The sequence below is a fragment of the Phalacrocorax aristotelis genome, chromosome 4, assembly GCF_949628215.1.
Source record: "Phalacrocorax aristotelis chromosome 4, bGulAri2.1, whole genome shotgun sequence".
Lineage (NCBI taxonomy): Eukaryota > Metazoa > Chordata > Aves > Suliformes > Phalacrocoracidae > Phalacrocorax > Phalacrocorax aristotelis.
Genome location: NC_134279.1, coordinates 58,928,404 through 58,947,352, shown reverse-complemented (window position 1 = coordinate 58,947,352; position 18,949 = coordinate 58,928,404). Strand labels below are relative to the sequence as shown.

The following is an 18,949-nucleotide window of genomic DNA, read 5'->3' as shown; positions in this document are numbered from 1 at the left end:
CCACAGTCCGTGTCAGTCCTTAGTGCTCTCTTTGTAGCTCTCTTGGTTTCCCTACAGCATTTTCTTTCAGCGTTTCATGCCTTTTTTAGGAATAGATGTCTGCCATCTATCTCATCTACACTGCACTCTTTTTTTCCATCTGAGCTGAAAGACTGCTTCTGTTTTTCTGATTTTGTGACCTGCACAAATTCATCCACTGTCCCAAAAGGTGCTTTATTATTTAGTTTATGTGAATGCTGAGAAAATCACCAATACTACAGTGCATCTGTGCTTCAGGAGCTCTGATGATCTAAAATGTCTTATTTAAGACTGAGTTATGATTTCTTCAGTGGAGACTTTGAGAGCCTCATGTACGTAGAATGTTTACAGTCCTTTTTGTGTTCCAGGTTCTGAAATTTTCTATAATTGACCTTTCCATTTTATGTAGTCTAAAAAAATGGACATGTGAATGATCACCTTTAAAGTAAATTTTTACTTTGTTATTAATATTATGGAACTGTATGCATTAAAGATTAGTATATTGGTTTTGTATTTTTATTTGGTGTAGGTCTTCTGCACTAATTTTTTTAAGAGCTGGAAAATTGAAAAATCCCATTAGGAGAATCTTGGGTTTATTTCATTAGTCATCATCTCTGATGTTTCTTCAGATTTAAGAGTTGACTAGCTGTAAGGAACTTAAATTAACAGGCCAAACAGAGTTAATATTGCATATAATATCTTAAAAAAACCAAACAAACAAAACCCAAAAAAACACCTTGCAATAACAAAAATTTAGACATGAAATGTTTCAGAATTAATAGGGTATAATTTTATGTGGCTTGCACAATGAAGTTCTAAGTTAAATTAATCCATTTTACAAATAAGAAAGAATATGAACTGCTGTATTTGTTATATCACTTCCTAGCTTCAGAAAACAATCTGCAGAGCAGACGTCTGAAACTTGACTATGAAGAAATCACACCATGCTTAAAAGATGTAACTTTGATTTGGGAAAAAATGTTGAGTGCACCTGGGAGGTCAAAGATTAAATTTGATGTGGAAAAAATACACTCTGCTGTTGGGCAAGGTAAGAACAGTTTGTTATTTTGAGCTGTTGAAATGCATGTAAATTGTATTAGAAAAGGAGCAGGGTGACCTCTTAACCACTCCTTGTAAGCAGATTCTCACTAGAGCTGTTCCTCAGGTTGCTGAGTAAAGTAACAGTGTTCGGTATCTTCACGGTTATGCGTATGCCAGTAACAGTCCCTTTCAGCGGCAGTTACAACTGTTTTACTGGTGTTACAGTACTTGGTATTCATTTTTGAACAACGTTTGTCCTTACAAGACAGTTGTACAGTACCTCAATGTATTACAGTTGTTGCAATCTGATTTTATAAATTAAAAGTTATAATTAAGGAAAAAAGCCTGGATAATGCCAAAGAAATGACCATGTAAATAACTGAAGAAACTGTCTGCACTGTTATCTTGAAATTCTCTGTTCCAGCCTGGGTAGTATGTGTGCATACAAACAGTATACATGGATATCCCTGTAGAACTACCTTTTATTCTGAGTTCAAACACCACTTACGGTCTTCCTCACAACTGCAGGGCTAAGCAACCAGCCCCTCTCTCCACCGCATCAGAAGTAATGCTCTAAGAAATTGGGTTATTACTTAATGTTATTTGTGCCATGGTTGGACCCAAAGGTCTTACGCTGAGTGCTGTATGTAGCTGATGGTGAAGACGGCTACTCCAAGGAACTCTTTCTAGTTCTCTGCAATAAGGAAGTGTAAAGAATTCACTACTAGCAGAAGTTTAATATTTTAAATAGTACACCTACCTATATGCAATTACTCAACCAAGTAAATTGTCCATTTAAGACAACTGGGTAAGTCTAGATTTCTAACAGTATCTAGTGCCCCAAGCACAAAGCTCTGCAGAGTAAGGAAAGCTCATTATCACAAGTTTCCTTCCATTTGTGTAGGTAAAGGGCTCTGTCCAGGCAGTATTTGGGCATGAGAAAAACATGGTTTCTTTTGATAGTCTAGTGATGCTGGTCTGTGTTAGAGTTCAAAATAAAACTTAAAAAACTGGAATGATGCAAAATAAATAAATAAATAAGCAAGTCCCTGCTTAGTGGATTGCTAATAAGAAGCACATACAAGTAGCCAGTAGATGGGGAAGTTATCCCTAGCTCTTGATGCTATTGCTATGCTCTGCTCTCTAGAGCACAGTTGTGTCAGAGTACTTAGAGTGGTGTCAAATTTCATACATATGCAGAAATGAAAAATTGAGTTTAGTAAGTTCTACTTTAGACCAAAACCATTAAAATAACTTCAGTAAGCTGGGCAAACAGGAAAGAAATGCAGGTTTCTATAAGCACGGCACTTAAATTAGGGTAACAAATTTATAGTGTTGACCTGTAATGTATGCTGTAGTAGATGTTTAAATATCTAGTAAACTGAATAATTTATTATACATGTACAATGCAGCATACAGAGATAAACTTAATATTGGACTATTTCCTTAAAGGGAGTTTTAATTAACTTGTAATTTTGCAGCAGTAAATGTGCAGTATTAAGCCAGTTCTACCCTATGCGGCACATTCAACTTCACTGAGGCTAATCGGATTTTAGATGTGTATCTGAAGAGGAGAACTTGGCTCATTCAGTGTCTGAAACAGCACTTTCCCTTGCTGTTTCATGTTGGAGACATGATTGGATTTAAGCTCCCTAAAGTAATTTACAGAAACATTCCCTAAATACACTTTTGATGTGGATTCAAATATTATATGTTTCTACTGGCACTTAATTTTCAAGCAATTGTCTCTGGACTATGGTGGTGTGGTAAAAATAAGTATTACAGAGATAAATTAATCTCCTTTTGTGCTTATATGAGAGAAGGCAGTGAAATTGCTCTAATATGTTTTGTCATCTTTCCACGTAAGTTGTATGTTTGAGTCAATTTTGATTTCTCCTGTTGTTGTCATCCATATGTTACATATATACCAAAAGAAAAAAAGCAGTCCAAAAACTTTTAAGCTCCAAGTTACTTCAAACTGTAATATATCCAGTATATCATGGATTAGACAGAATACTTTTCCCAAAGAATAGTGTATTGATTTCTTTTGAGATTATTTAATAGTGGCAGTCTTGTACTGAATAAAGTATGCATGTAACAACCTTTCTGTTACTTTCAGAGCTTTGCATATAAATACAAATGAAGGCTACCATTACCTTTGTGAAATAGTTAGGTAGCATCATCCCTTTTTATAAAGAAAGAAATTAAAGTTTTAAAACATTTTTACATGTACCAGTCATTCAGCAAACCAATAGCAAAACTAGAGGTACAATACTTGCTTTCTGATTATCCACCTTCTGTTGTAGTCTCTGGAACACCTCTCATTTATACTTGTTTATACTTTTGGTATATGTGCATCCTACCTTCCTAAAACGTACTCCTAACAACAGTGTCAGTGCTACATTACTGAAAAACGTTAATTAGTTCTATTGCAGTGTTTTATTGTGTACTTTACATGAAAAAATGGGAGATAAGCATATAAATTTTTCAGAGATGAGTATTGCAATTTTTGCTGCCTCTTCTGTACTTCTCAGACTGGATATAAGTAGTAACCTTAGACTTAGGCAGCTCACCCAGTTTCTACCTTAAATCTCTCCTGTTAAGGTGCTGATGTCTTTTTTTGGTTGAGGCAGTATAAGCAGTGTAGTTTGATCTGCTTCTATGGTCTACTGGGGATAACAGATATGGATCTAGCAGATAGGGATCTGCTTGCACATCTAGCAGATATCAATCTTCAGTTCTTCAATCCCATTAGCTCAACTACAGCTGAACCCTCAGTATGAGTACAAATTACTGTTTTAATTACTTTCTGCTCTCAGGAGTACCACGTCACCACCGTGGGGAGATCTGGAAGTTTCTAGCAGAGCAATACCATCTTAAACATCAGTTTCCGAGTAAACAACAGCCAAAGGACACACCTTATAAAGAGCTCCTTAAACAACTAACCTCCCAGCAGCATGCAATACTTATTGACCTAGGTAAGTACCATAGTGCTCTGGAATTAAAGAAAGAGTTTTATGATCTCTGGAAGAGAATTAAATAAAAGAAAATAACACAGAAAAAGCCTCTCACCATTTAATAGGTTGTTGGCAAGAACTGCCTTTAATTTGGTGTAGATGAGAACTATTACTTGACACCATCAGGAAAATGCAAAATCTGCTTTTCAAGCGCAGCACTCCGTTGCAATGTGTGGTAAAAGAGGTTGCTGAATGTAACTGTAATGCATCTGCATTTCAGATATTGACAGTGAACTCCACAGGCCTGTGGAACACAAATTGTCAAGAAAGGAAGTCAATATTTAAGTGCAGACTGTTGAATCATGTGCTAATCGTTCCTGATGTCCAGTATTTGACACTTGACTTGAAATAATGCAGAAGTTTTGCTTTTTGCTTTTTTCTTTTTTAAATGCGTAGTTGTGAGCGGTTGGTATTTTTGCTTGTATTAAAACAATTATGAAAGAAGCTCTTTTTAATAATAAAAAGGCTCTTTTTAAGGCAGGTTATTCACACTGCCTATTTTTAAGCAGTAGCTGGCTCCTGATTTAGGGACAGTGAATTGGTCTGTGGAAGCACATATACTATAGTCCACTGAGTTTGGTAGAAAGAATTTAGGAATCAAGGCTCTTAAATTTGAAGTGACTGGTAGGTGGGCTTCAGACAGGCTTTTGGTCTTCTTGAGTAGATTTTTCCATTTTCCCCTCACATATGTTGTTCAAAGCTCAAAAGTTTTTTCCTAGTATTGGAATGAAACATGAGAAAGAAGATCTAAATGGAACAAAGTTATTGTTTTAGGGCAGGAGCAGAGACCGCTCCAGATCATTGTAAAAGAGCAGTCTTCATATACATCAGAAAAATTATGACATTATTAACCCTTCCTTTTACTCTTCCTGGTCCTCTTCCTTTATCACTTTTGGTTCCCTTGTGTGAGATTATCTGTCACTGATTGACTCCTGCCACTGCTAGACTAAGCCGAAAACGAAACTCAGGAACATTTAATAAGACCAAAAGTCAGTATGCTCTGTAAGATATGGATCAGGATTAAACACTCTTACTGTCTCTGGTTGCTGCTGCTCCCAGATGGTTTTGTTAAGGTCTGTATCAGTACCAGCGAACTCTCCAACTCAAAAGCCCCCACAAGTCAGCCTTTTGTTTCGTAGACCTCACAGAGGTACTTTTGGTACTTCTCTCTCCAGTCCTGCCCCCAAGTGAAAGTATTTGTGTGTGAATGTAAGCCATCTGACGCAAGTTTATAACACCTCACTGATACATGGCTGAATTGGAAGTTTTTACAGATGATATACAGATTAGGCTCATAAAGATACAGTTGTGGGTATTTTTTTAAGATATTGTTTTCTCCTCCCTTGGATATTTTAAATCAGTTTGTTAAGTCTGAGAAACCAGGAGCTGGTGTTTTCCAAGAGGACTGCAGCTCTTGTGTGTGGGATAATCCCACAATGAACTCAGTGTTCATTAAGCTCTTTCCTAATAAAGGAAAAAAATTAATAATGTCTTCCAGGGCATGGCAGAACTTAAAACAGGCTTGTGTTGTGGGGTTTGTGGTTTGGGTCTGAGGAGTTGTGAGGCAATTTATATTCATAAATCCATAATCACTGAGTTTGATTGAATGAGTTTGCGATGAAAAACTTCATTGGGAAAGTTATGCACTGCAAGTAACCAAATGTTATGCACTGCAAGTAACCAAATGTTACATGATAGAATGGTAAAAATTTATGGAAAAATCTGTACTTGGTTTGATATGAATAATACCTATTGTATTATTTGCACTTATGTCTTTTCTGTAAGAAGTAGTACAGAGTTGTCCCATCATACTTCTGCTATTTATAACTACTCAAAGAGTATCTGAGTGTTTTTCATTGCAAATGAAAGGCTCTACCCCCTTTCTTCCACGTGGAAGAATTGACTGATGAGGGATCAGCTATACCCAGAGCTCCCCAGGGGGACCTATTTCTTACTAACTCAATGTGCACACTCTCTTCAGTGGGTACTAAACTGAAAATTTGTCAAGTTTAGATCGTGGCCTGAGGTTTATATGGTAAATGAGAATATTTTCTCCTTTTTTGCAACACTTGGTAAAGTGAGTCAAAATATCAAGACAGTGCATAGAAAACAAGAATCTGGTGGAACAGGCATGTTTCTGCAGAAACTGGTTTGAGCTGAGGTGGGGAGGTGATGGTTGATGCCACCTTCACTTTCCTCTGCCTGACAGCCCTGCCAGGTTTTGACTTGGCACTGGGAAAGCAACACTCCAAGGAGCCATAATGCCAGCTGGGAGTAGGCAGTTGCAATGTAGGCAAATTGTTTCCTTCCAGACTCTGTCACACCAATGCTAGGAATTTCTCTGGTTGCACAGCACCAGAAGGAGTCTTTCGTTTTTGAGAGACACATTGATGTGCAGCAAGCAAGTACCTATCAGTCAAGTCAGCATATCGGCTCTTGATACCCCCTGGCAATGACCGTTGGGGTTCTGTTGCACTGAAGCGCCTCACTGGAAGGGGTTAGTGCTGGGTTAGTGAATTGAACATGTTCAGCAGAGGGAAGAGGAATGGGACAGTTCCTGGACAGTAAAGAGCACAGTCAGAGTTTGCTTGGCTCACACAGCAGACTGGGGGTTGCTGGCTCAGCAAACTGTTCATATTTTCTGCCTGGTTCTGCACACACATACTTTCTCATCTTAGCCATGTGCTCTGCCTGTAGAAACAAATGACTGTATGTGTTGGCAAATTGGTAACTTCATGGTGGTTTTCATGCAAAGTGTTGTTTTTGCTGGGGAGCTATTTGCTAGCCACTAATGAGGGAAGGACTGGGCCCTATTATTTCAGTAAGATGAAATTAGGAAGCTGAGGGCTTCCTAGTTTCCTAGTGATTCACATTGAAATAGAGTAGTGCTGCACAGTAACAGACAGCATAACTGGATAGGCAGCTAGAAGGAATTTGCGTGATCTGACTTGTGTTCCTTCAGGCTATCAGAAGCATTTTCTCTTAATTCTTCAAGGATCCTTCTGAAAGCATGCACTTCTCCCTTGAGAGAAAAACCTATGTTCTTGCAACATGTGGTTTTAATATTTAAAAAAGCTTTCCCAAATTGAGCTAAAGAGGTTTTGCTAACACAGTATGAGCTAAATCTGTAATAGTATTGCTCACACTTAGACAAATCGATGCATCTTTAGCTGTAAATAGTGCTTCCTGAGAACGAGGACAGCAGTGTGTATCTGGATGCAGAGGTAAGGTACAGCAGCCGCTTTCCTGGCCCAGTTTGTGTCACAGTTCGATTTCATTACATGGACAAGAACAAAGCCACGATTCCCTGAGGGCTTTTTTGTGTCTTTCCTTTTGTAGCTCGACCTGCACAACCACTGCAGTCACTGGGGATTTCAGGTCCTGAACACCAAAGTAATGTCCAGTAAATGATTTCTTCTCCCAGTAATGTAGGGTAAACTGACTTCCAGATGCTATCAGTGTAAGAAACCACTGTGGTCGTCACTGAGTGTTTGCTGAACGCAGTTGAAAATTATGTTTTGTTTTATTACATTTCAAAATAAAGTCGTAGGTACTTACTTTCTCATTCTGGCACTCTTGAGGTATCAGTTCATTTAGAGTCTCTTTTCAGCAATGCCAGGAGTTGTTTGCTCCTAAGTAAAAGCTAAAATTCTTAGTTAAGTCATCACCAGGGCTCTCAGAAAAAAGTCAGCTTGTGAGTTCAGCAGTTCTGTTCCTCCTCCATTGAGTGTTTTTAGAACTTCTTTGCATTTTTATTTTTGCTCAGCTTGTAACTTTTCTTCATGACTTGTATGAAAGGAGCCTTGCTGTGTGAGTGAGGCAGTACAGGTCCACCTTTAGATTATGCTGTAATAACTGGTCATTCAGGCAGAGGATTCCTTTGCAAAGGAACACAAGCTCCTTCTCATTTGGAAGCTAGAAATATTTCTTCTGTAACGTTCAACTGTGACAGCCTGGCCAGGGGAGAATTGATCAGGAACAAATGCCAGTGTCCCATGTGACAGGCTAGAGCAGCTACCAGATATCAGAAGGTCTCTGTCCCGGGCTTTGTCTTCTTGAAACAGGAGCTCCGATATTATCTGGCAGTATAGCAGCATTCCAGTAGCTAAAGGGTGGGGCAGTATTTATCAAGTGCATAACTGAAAAACAAGCTCCACTTAATACTAGAACAAAAGTAGTACTCAAATTTCTTCTCTGTTGAGGTATTTCACAGGGGAAATGTGATAGGGGGAGGGTTTTTTCCTAGAAATGAAAATACTCCCTTTTGGAAATGTTTTTTAAAAGAATCTGTAGAAGTGGCGCCTTTAATGTCTCTGTTTACAGATTCACAGAGTGGTAGAGTTTGGAAAGGAGCTCTTGAGATCATCTGGTCCAACCCCCCCTACTCAAAGCAGGGCCTTCTAAAGCACGTTGTCCTGGACTACGTTCTCACAGGTTTTGGATATGTCCACAGACTCCACGACCTCTCTGGGTAGCCTGTGTCAGTGTCTGGCCACCCTTACAATAATAATAAAAAAGATCTTTCTCTTATGTTAGCTGGAATTTCCTGTATTTCAGTTTGTGCCCATTGCCTCTTATCCTGTCAGTGGGCACTACTGAGAAGAGCCAGCAGTGTGCCCAGGTGGCCAAGAAGGCCAACAGCATCCTGGCTTGTATCAGGAATAGTGTGGCCAGCAGGAGCAGGGCAGTGATTGTGCCCCTGTACTCGGCACTGGTGAGGCCGCACCTCAAGTACTCTGTTCAGTTTTGGGCCCCTCTGTACAAGGACATCGAGGTGCTGAAGCGTGTCCAGAGAAGGGCAACAAAGCTGGTGAAAGCTCTGGAGAAAAGTCTGATGAGGAGCAGCTGAGGGAACTGGGGTTGTTCAGTATGGAGAAGAGGAGGCTGAGGGGAGACCTTATTTCTCTCTATAACTACCTGAAAGGAGGTTGTAATGAGGTGGGTGTCAGCCTCTTCTCCCAAGTAACAAGCAATAGAATGAGAAGAAATGGCCTCAAGCTGTGCCAGGGGAGATTTAGACTGGATATTAGGAAAAATTACTTCACTGAAAGGGTTCTCAGGGATTTGAACAGGCTGCTCAGGGAAGTTGTTGAGTTACCATCCCTGGAGGTGTTCAAAAAACATATAGACATGGTTTAGGAGGTACGGTGGTGTTGGGTTGATGGTTGGACTTGGTGATCTTAGAGGTGTTTTCCAACCTTAATGATTCTATGAACTCTTCTTCATTCCCTCCCACTGGGTATTTCTGCACATTGATAAGATTCCCCTGAGCCTTTTCTTCTCCAGGTTGAACAGTCCCAGGTCTCTCAGCCTTTCTTCATAGGAGAGATGCACCAACTTCATGAAGTTCCTGTCAGCCCATTTCTCCAGCCTGTTGAGGCCCCTCTGGATGGCAGCACAACCCTCAGGTGTATCAGCCACACCTCCCAGCTTTGTATCATTTGCAAACTTCCTGAGGGTGCACTATGCCCCATTGCCCAGGTCATTAATGACCCTCCCTAATCAGGGATCAGCTAGAACTAAGGCTACAGGTATCCTGTCATCAAGGGCACCTGACAAGGGTCGGTTAGAGGTGGCCAGATCTACCCTTATGACAGCCTCAGCCTTACCTGCCAGTCCCCTGGTGGTCCTGGACAAAGTATCCAGATGCTCAGGAGCTCAAAGAAGCAAAGCCCAGAAACTGCTGTGCAAAGTGCTGTGTCTGTTGGTTGCCTCTGCTAGCTGCACTCTCATATAACATGTATATAGCATATATCATAGCACATATATAGCTATACAATTCTTGATATTTTAAGGGCTGCAGAAGGAAAAGACAAATTGAGGTTTTACTTAGTAAATATTTTGGGTCAAATTGATTGTGTAAGTTACTTAGTTGGATTGGTTTGGCTTAAGGACATGTGGGTCCTAGCTCTGTATGAAAGTTTACAGATAAGCCAGTCTGGGGTGGAATTTGTCATCTCATTCTAGAACTGAAGGACTGGAAAGGTTGTGCTCCTACAGCTCTACAATTAGTATAGTTTACCTTAGGCTGGGATTTAAAGAGATGTGGGGAATAGATCCAAAGCCCCTTGCTACCACAAGAAAGCTTTTTCCGACCACTGACTCCCACTCTCCAAGCACTTGTCACTTGTGCTGGTGCTCATGCGGCCCCTCCTGGAGCTGACACAGCTGAGCGCCAGGGCAGAACAACTAACCCCATGTAAAAGGGGATTTTTCTGCCAGGTTAGTGAACTGGATCATCTCATGGAAGAGTCTGCACTTCATGCTGCAGGAAAGGAGGAAAGACCCATAAGACTGGGAGGGACCAAGGCAAGGAGGGAGGTGACAAAAGACACATTTACTGGGAAAAAAGACAAGAAGAGAAAGGGAAGGGGCCCCAACCCAGAGAGCTCAGATGTTCTAAGTCTGTGCCTGGATCCTAATCGTTGTCTAAAAGCTAACACTTTCTAATCAAGGAAAGATGACTGGGTGACTCATCAAGCTGCTGAATCAAGTCTCCCACTATCATAGGCAGCCAGCTCCTGTAAGTCCTATAACAAACTGATCAAGGGCCAGTCTTAAGAGCCAGTTACTCAACTGTTCTAAACAACAGACTGTCCCCACCCCCCTGATAATTTCTAAATTAATTTTGCAGCTACTGTAAGAAAAGAGTACTAGAGTATGAGTCAATTTTTATATTATTAACTTTCTTACAGTCTTCCTGTGGGTTGACTCAGAATCTACCATTCAAAAGAATCTACCTTTTTGAAAGACTATTTAATTTGATAACATGGCAAGGGGTTTTTTGTTTAATTTTTAGTTTAAGTTGCTAACTTTAGTTGTTTTCACAGGGCGCACATTTCCAACACATCCGTACTTCTCAGCGCAGCTGGGAGCTGGGCAGCTGTCACTCTACAATATTTTGAAGGCCTATTCACTTCTGGATCAGGAAGTAGGATATTGCCAGGGCCTTAGTTTTGTAGCAGGAGTTCTACTACTTCATATGAGTGAAGAAGATGCTTTTAAAATGCTAAAGTTTCTCATGTTTGACATGGGCCTGAGAAAACAATATCGTCCTGACATGACAATTTTACAGGTAGGATTTCAATTTTTCTAACAAAAGGATGCTAATGCTAAAATATAATAATGCAATATAGATAACATTGTCAAAACCTGGGCTTGAACTCAGTTCTCAAAAATGGGGAAGGATAATCTGGGAAAAAAATACATCATCTTAAATGCAATAGTTTGAATAAAAAGACGAACGGGGAAACTGTGAAAACCATAAATAGGAAGAATTCTGTTACGTGTTGTGTGAGGTTCAAATAACCCTGCAAATGAGCCTGTCATAGGCTCACAGATGACCTATCCTGGGTCTTTTAGGTGGCTTCTGAGTATGTCTTTTCTTCACATAATTCCATCCAAACATAAATTGACAAGCAACTTTCACTGTTTCTAATAATAGTGTGGAGCATGAACTTTGCTGCTGTGAGTGTTAAAACATGTTTGTCTTTAGTCTCTTCATTCTTATTCCATGCAGATCCAGATGTATCAACTGTCTCGACTACTTCATGACTACCATCGAGATCTCTATAACCACCTAGAGGAACATGAGATTGGCCCCAGCCTCTATGCTGCTCCCTGGTTTCTCACCATGTTTGCCTCCCAGTTTCCCCTCGGATTTGTAGCCAGAGTGTTTGGTAATTCTTCATAAAATTTCTATCTGTTCTTTTTGAAGTCTTGTATTTGGAATCCTATTATTAGGAACAGCATTATTATCCAACCTGTTTCAGATACCCAGGAGAAGTATTTTACTTACTATTGATGAACAGAAGAACAACAGAAGTCATCTTACGGAGCATGTAGTATTTACAGTAACATGGAAGGAGAGGAGGAAAGCATATGACAGTCCCAAACTGTCCTGTCTTTTCATCCTCGTTGTTACCTTTTCCCACCCTGTAACCACTTGTAGAGAGGGTATGAATGCATGGTGTTGTGACAACGGCACTTCAACATGGACAATTAGTTTCAAACTGAAAAGATATGCAACAAGGCATCATCTGAGAAATACATACATTTACACCATTATCATTGTCTCCAACAGTGTCAGTGGAAAATTATTTTGAAGGTTATGATTTTAAAACACACACAGAGATGGCCCTTGCACTTTAATCACAGGTTTAGTCTGCAGAAACATAGGGCTTTTAAACTAGTGTTCCTATCCTTACAATTTCAGCCTGACTGATACTCTAATTTTCCCAAAATATTTGGAAGCATAAGGGGTTTAGGCTCTAAAGTTGCTTCTGTTACCTGTTTTTAGAATCTACAGAAGTAAAGCTCTCTTTTTTAATTAAATTCCAATGAAGGATTTACATTGATGCTATCTTATGGATGTATATTTCATAGATAAATTGTTTGATATCTAAGAAGATGCTTTATTTCATTTTCAGTTGTTTGTTTTTTCAATTCTATTATGTAGTACTGGATCATCCATGATGAGGAGAGTGGATTGGAGCTTCCCTCCCTGATTCCTTTCTTCTAATGAGAGCTATTTTAATTTTCCTTAGTCTCACTTAAGAAATGTATTGAAGCAATTATTTATTAGGGTATTAGTGTTGACAGTTTCCTGACCTAAAAAATTATAGTCTCATCTACCACAATAACAAATAATGAATATAGATTCCAAGAAGAACCAATAAGAATCCTGTACATGTACAGGACATGTACATGTCTAAGGACATGCCAAAAGCAGTGCTAGAAGAAACCACAGTGGAAAGGATGGTGTATAGCTAAGTAGAGCTACTTGCCCTGTGATTAGCATCTTAACTCCAGGGAAAATAGCTTTCCCCCCCCACTCCGAACAGTTCAAAGTAGGCTAATGTACATTAACAAATATCCAGCTGAGAAACATAATCTGTAGAAATTAAATCAAGTGCTGTATGCGAGTGTCATATACTGAGTTTATTATCAGTTCACCTTTCAATTATTCTTAATTATTCATGGTATTGTACATGATAAGAAGAGTTTGAGTTGGACAATTGATTGAAGAGAGGGTATAAAAGTGCTTTGTGTATCCAGTATATTTGGATTTCTGCCTTAATACACAGATTAGTATTTTATCTGTCATTGAAGGATTGTAGGGCTTTAGAAAGCAAATATTTTTACATTAGAATAGAAGGCAGATGCATGATCTTCACAGGACTGATTTTAGGTCAAGAACAGAAAAGCATGTGGTACTGAAACTGTCACCTCTTAAAAATCATGGATTTTTTTTTTTTTAGAGAGAAAGTTGAACATGACCAATACTTTCAATTTTTAGTGTTTCAGAGTATTTAGTAATTTCCTTGAAACAGTGTTTACTGGAACTATAAATTGAAAACATTGGACATACTTTTACATTAGAAAGTAAAATCTCATCTTCACCCATGCTGAAGACTGAAACACAACTATAAACCTAAAAAAAGACTAGAGCTGTCACTTTGCTAGCAGCTGTCATCAGCAGCATGGCAAGTAAGGATCTGATCGGTTCTGACCCATGTGTTCACACACTTTTGCAGAACATACGTACATTTTCACTGCTCACTGTTAGAACCTTTGGGATGAAAGAATGTTGCCTTTTAATGTTGAAGTAACTCATCTGAGGTTACTAAGACTGTAAGGTTGCACTGCCATTTTCTACCATGTTACCACTGAACCCTTGATATTTGAAGCCCCACTTCTATTTAATAATATAATTGTTACAGACTACTTCCTTTAGATTTCCACCGAGTGAACTTTCTGCAAGCATTTTACAAGTAATATGTAAAAGAAGTAAGTTAGAAAGAGGTTAACCCGAAGACTGTTTTATGAGTCAAATAGCAAACTCTTTTTAACTTTTTAATTATCTGTCCAAATTTTCAACCCTTCTCCTGAACATGATCTAATGAAAGTACAGCATTAACAAAGATGTGTTCTTTATACCCCTATTTACTTATTAGTGGACTAGACTTGGTAGAATAGTGTTTATTTTGTTTCAAGATTGTAGATAAAACTTGATTATTTTTTGTTTTTAATCCTGTAGGCTGCCAGTCATGCTGACATTAATTTGGGTACCTTCACTGTACTGTCGTTGGCTAGCAGCCCACTTAACGGGAAGTGTGGGGAGTGGATAACAAACAGGTCTTTGTTTAAGTACTTGCTGAAATCCCTCTCTCATTTAAAATAGCCTTATATTACCAGCTCAGCTCATACACACATTCATTAACAATTTATAGGTCACCTTGAGTTAATCTACATGTTTTTATGGGGCAGGTGCTGAATCACAAGTATGCGTTATTTTCAGCTCTGGTTTTTTTCACTTTGTGTTTCCTAGCTGTTCTTCAGCATTTCCTGTCCTAATGTAGAGCTTTCCCTACCAAGCACTTTCCCATAGTTTTCAGTATCAATAGAGAATTGAGGCAGATGCCTTCTCTCTTGCCACTTTTCAATCATTCATGCCTTTGGACTTAACACTGAATCAGAGTTAAAAAATTTTACACCACTTTTAGGACAAATGGCAGCAAAGTGCAAGATTTATGGTTAGTTATTACTTGTGCTTTTCTTTCTCAGAGAGAAAGAGAAGTGAAATGAGTTATGGCTTCACATTACAGGCAGAAGAGCGCAAGGGGGAATTTCATTCTTATACAAATTTGGAAAGAGGCGTTGCTTTTACTAAGAAAGGCAGTTAGACAGTGTTTTCATATGTTCTTTACTGCATCAGAGATACCTGTGGTTTTGCTAGTAGCTGTTCCCTTATTGTGTGGTGGTTCTCTATCTCTCTCTCCCGCCCTCCCCATTCTTCTTTCTTTTATTTTATCATTAAGATGTACTATTTATTTGGTGTCAGTGTGCTACTTCATAAGTGATTGTGACTTCATTCACAGCTTCAAATACAAAGAAGGGAAAGAAAAAAGAGAGAAGCCCTTCAAAAATGAAAGCATATTTAGGAAATATGGATAAAACCACAGTATCTTCTCTTCCTTTTCTACCTCGATCAGTATTGTTTCATATGTTAGATGCTTTTGCCTGTAGCGAGTCCCTCAATAAAACCAGGACGAGATTCTGAGTTACAGTAGCAGAAAAGTCAAATGCAGGGCTACGCTGTTTATGAAGATGGGTTTCTTGTCTGATGCTTTCATTGCAGTCTTCTATTTCTTTCCTCTATAAAGACATAGGCAATTTGTAAAGGAAAAGAAAAGAAAGGAAGTTGCATTGAAAGGTCACTATAAGCTGTGGTTTCAGTGTGCTTGAATGTACGCCAGGTGCTGTCATTGCAGGGCCACCTGCAGTACTAATGCTTAAGCTGTATTATTAAGGTTTCAGGGTACTTACTAATGTAGTTATTAGAATATTAACATAAGTGGTTGAGGCACATACTAAAAATAAGCACATGCACATGAAACTTGAGGCTGCTGGAAAGTGCACATTTAGCCTCATGTGCTCAATGTTGTATTAACTGAGATTTTGTACCTTTCTCTACCAGATGAGAAAAGAACAGAACTTCAGATCTTGTTGTGCCTTCAGGTGTAGATTTTGCTTGTTGTATTAGGATTTTTAAATGGCATTGGCATTAGAATTCTATTCAAATTCAGATTCCCATAAATATCTCGGAAGAAAAAAACCCACAAAACTATTACATGGACAGAAAGTGGCAACACTGACAAATTTGACTACCTGGTTTATTGTGTATTTAGCTTAAATATGAATTGGATTTTTTTGGATGAAAACTCACTAAACAAATTAATAATTGATTGTGTTAGTCAAGTGTGCTATTCACAGTAGTAATCTTGATCCTACAAAACTTCTAAAGCCATAGCCACAGTAACAAAAGCATGTGTCTGGCACAATGTATCTAGCCTCCAGATTGCTCCTGTGAGATGTTGTTGTCCTTGGATGTTTTACTGTTTTAATATTCTTGTCAAAAGATGTGCATGCTTGATGTACTCTGTTTTTTTTCTTTGTTTTCACAGATATGCTCTTTCTTCAAGGATCAGAGGCTATATTTAAAGTGGCTTTAAGCCTTTTAGGAAGCCACAAGCCCTTGATTCTGCAGCATGAGAACCTAGAAACTATTGTTGATTTTATTAAAAGCACTCTCCCTAACTTGGGTTTGGTACAGATGGAAAAGACCATTAGTCAGGTATGAAATAACCTGAACATATGAGTAGTATGCAAAGGAATAGCTCTTTTTAACAAGTTCTTGACAGAAAAATCACGACAGTGTATTGTGTTACTTCAAGCTGAGAATTCTGTTATTGTAGTTCTGAAGATGTTGAAAACTTTTGGAAGCACGACTTGTATTGCACCTCTGTATTCATACATCTACATGTTGGTTATGGTCACTTTATCAAGCCTTTAATGAAAATTAGTTTACTTTTGTTTGGTTTTTTTTTTGTGTGTGTGCAACACTGTTACTGGCAGCAATATTACAGTCCATATGCAGTGCATTCCACAAAAAAAAGCAGCAATGTGTGCCAAAAGCCTTCTGAGTATTCCCGTCTCCAAAGAATCTGGCTCTCCAAGTTTCATTTCAGAAGCAAAATTAGAAGAGCCTCACAAATGTTGACCTTACTTAATGAAATTAGAAGCCTCCCTACACTGGCTTTGTACAGGCTTTTATGGTGCTGGTTCAGTGTGTTACAACAGTGCCTTTGTATTTCTGCCACGAGTACGTGGGGCAGTGCAGTCTCTTGCAGTGAGCCGTGACTCTAGACAGCAAAAACTGGGAATCTTCAGTACACTCTTTCAAAATGGCAGACAGGAAAATTATGCAATATTGCTAAGCTAGCAGAAGGCTCCAGAAAATAACCATGGAATTTGAAAAAAAAAAATCACAAATTATTGCAGTTAAGGTGTGGCTGTTTAGAAGCCCTAACTGTTACACTTGTGATCTAGTTTGCAGCAGGCAAATAGAAGACAGGTTTTAGCCTGTTTTTCTGAAGGCCTTTGGTCATCCAAAACAAGGGGGATGTGCTGTCCAGAACTGCAAATGCCTGCCACTCACCAAGGGCTGCAGGAGATCTGCAAAGCCTGTGGCTTGATAAAGAAAGCAGGCAGCAGCGCAGTACACTGCAGAGTGCTTGCAAGGGCCTCCCTGGCAGCAAAGGTCCCAGGGAACATGCGCTCAAATTAGGATCAGAAAAATTGCTTCTAGTGCTTACTATCAAAGGAGGGAGGGGAGAACTAGAAAGCCTGTGTGAGGGGAAGGAAAGCAAATGATTTCTGGGGGTTAAAGGGGATCATATGTTATCTGCCAGGCTGAAGACCTGGAGTGCACAGCTCTGCAGAGACTTGCAGTGCTTAAGGGACTTGCAGAAAACCATTGGCTTTGAGCAGAAGGAGGGAGAGATACTCTGTTTAGGCCGCTGTGACTGCTCTAAATTTAAAGTGGGCAGGTAGAAGTGAGTTGAAGGGAGAGCACTTCCCCTGCTTTGATCAGAGCCGCCTTTGAAGAGAGCAGCTGTTTGACCAGCCATGCAGTCCACACACAGCTCCTGGGCTAATGCCCATCCTCCTCACGCCTTCTGCAGCACGGCCTTTGGTTTGCATGCCCCAACGTGCCTTCAGTTAGCTAGTTTTCAAGTCAAGCTTTTGATTTGCCTCATGTTTGCCCCCTTTCAGATTTGATACTCTGGGTATGACAGCAGGGATTTCCCTTCCTTCCCAAAAGCACAGAGGCTAGAAGCGGCAGAGGTCGTGAGAGAAACTAGCATTCTGCCCTGCTGAATTGCACCATTTGTTTTATTGAATTTTCAAGTGTGTGTTCTCCAGAAATGCTCAGATCTACAGAAAATGAAACCTCTATATGTGTAACCAAACTCAGACTAAAATTGTAGTTCAGCATTCTGTACTTAGATACTCAGTATGTGTGGTTCTGCTACTATACAATTATGAGAGAATTTTTAATAGCATATGTAACAGATGTCAGAAACATCTCATAAACTGATGTTTTCTTTAGCTATAACCGACAGTTAAAGTTTTGTAGACAAAGCAGATAAATAAAATAGGAAATAATTCTTGCTATTTCAACAGGTATTTAAAATAGAATTTGATATTTGATTCATTTCCAAAAGGAATACAGTACAAGACGTTTAAAAATAAAGAATAAACCTTGAACTTCTATTCTTGGGCTATTTTCCAGATGCATTTTTAAATCAATTTTTGTTTCTACTGTGATCTGTGATTGGCATGCTTGTCCTTTTAATTTACCACCTTCTTTGCTGCTTTCAGTGGAGATAACTAGCTGAGGGACATTGGAAACATATTTCCTGAATAATTTTCCCAAAACCTAGAAAAAAGAAAATACAATAGTAGTTTTCCTGTGGGTCACTCTGTGCACCTCAATTTATTTATCAGCTTTTAAAATAAAAGGTTTTCTTAATATTCATATATAAAACTGAGCACTCATTTTGGTGATTCATAGTTAACAATAATAGAAATCTGCTTTGACATTACATAATGTTTCCATTAAGTGTGTTAGGGTAAGGATGGATTATTTAATTTTCTTTCAGTCTCTAGGAGTACCACAGAATCATAAATAAACCTAGCCATGTTTACTGTTTTTCTTTTAAAGCTTTCATCCTACTTAGCCCTCCATTTGTACATGTGGCACATGGGCTTGGACCACACTTTTCTAAAGTGACATCTAATTCCAAGTACGTCTAGAAGGGTTTATGCCAAACTGACATGCATTAAATTTGAAATCTAAAAAAGGGAACAGCCTACAAAGTCTACAGTTCTTGAAAACTTTAGTGCAAGTGGTTTTGCTAAAGTCAGGCAGCCAATCAGTAGCAAAGTTTTTAAGTAGATCCAGTGTTAGTATATGGTACTCTACTGCCTCAGTCTTGCCATTTCTGGAATATGAAATGTGAATGCAA

The 18,949-nt window shown here is 39.0% G+C and overlaps 1 protein-coding gene across 5 annotated transcripts in view; it reads left to right on the top strand.

The window, feature by feature from the left end:
* Positions 1-18,949, top strand: part of TBC1D1 (TBC1 domain family member 1) — a 115,722-nt gene that overhangs the window by 92,299 nt on the left and 4,474 nt on the right. For all 5 annotated transcript variants that reach the window (XM_075091682.1, XM_075091681.1, XM_075091678.1 and 2 more), the window contains 5 exons: positions 905-1,066; positions 3,879-4,037; positions 10,907-11,151; positions 11,596-11,755; positions 16,043-16,212. In XM_075091682.1, coding sequence (XP_074947783.1) covers positions 905-1,066; positions 3,879-4,037; positions 10,907-11,151; positions 11,596-11,755; positions 16,043-16,212 — 896 coding nt within the window. The remainder of the gene's footprint in view (positions 1-904; positions 1,067-3,878; positions 4,038-10,906; positions 11,152-11,595; positions 11,756-16,042; positions 16,213-18,949) is intronic.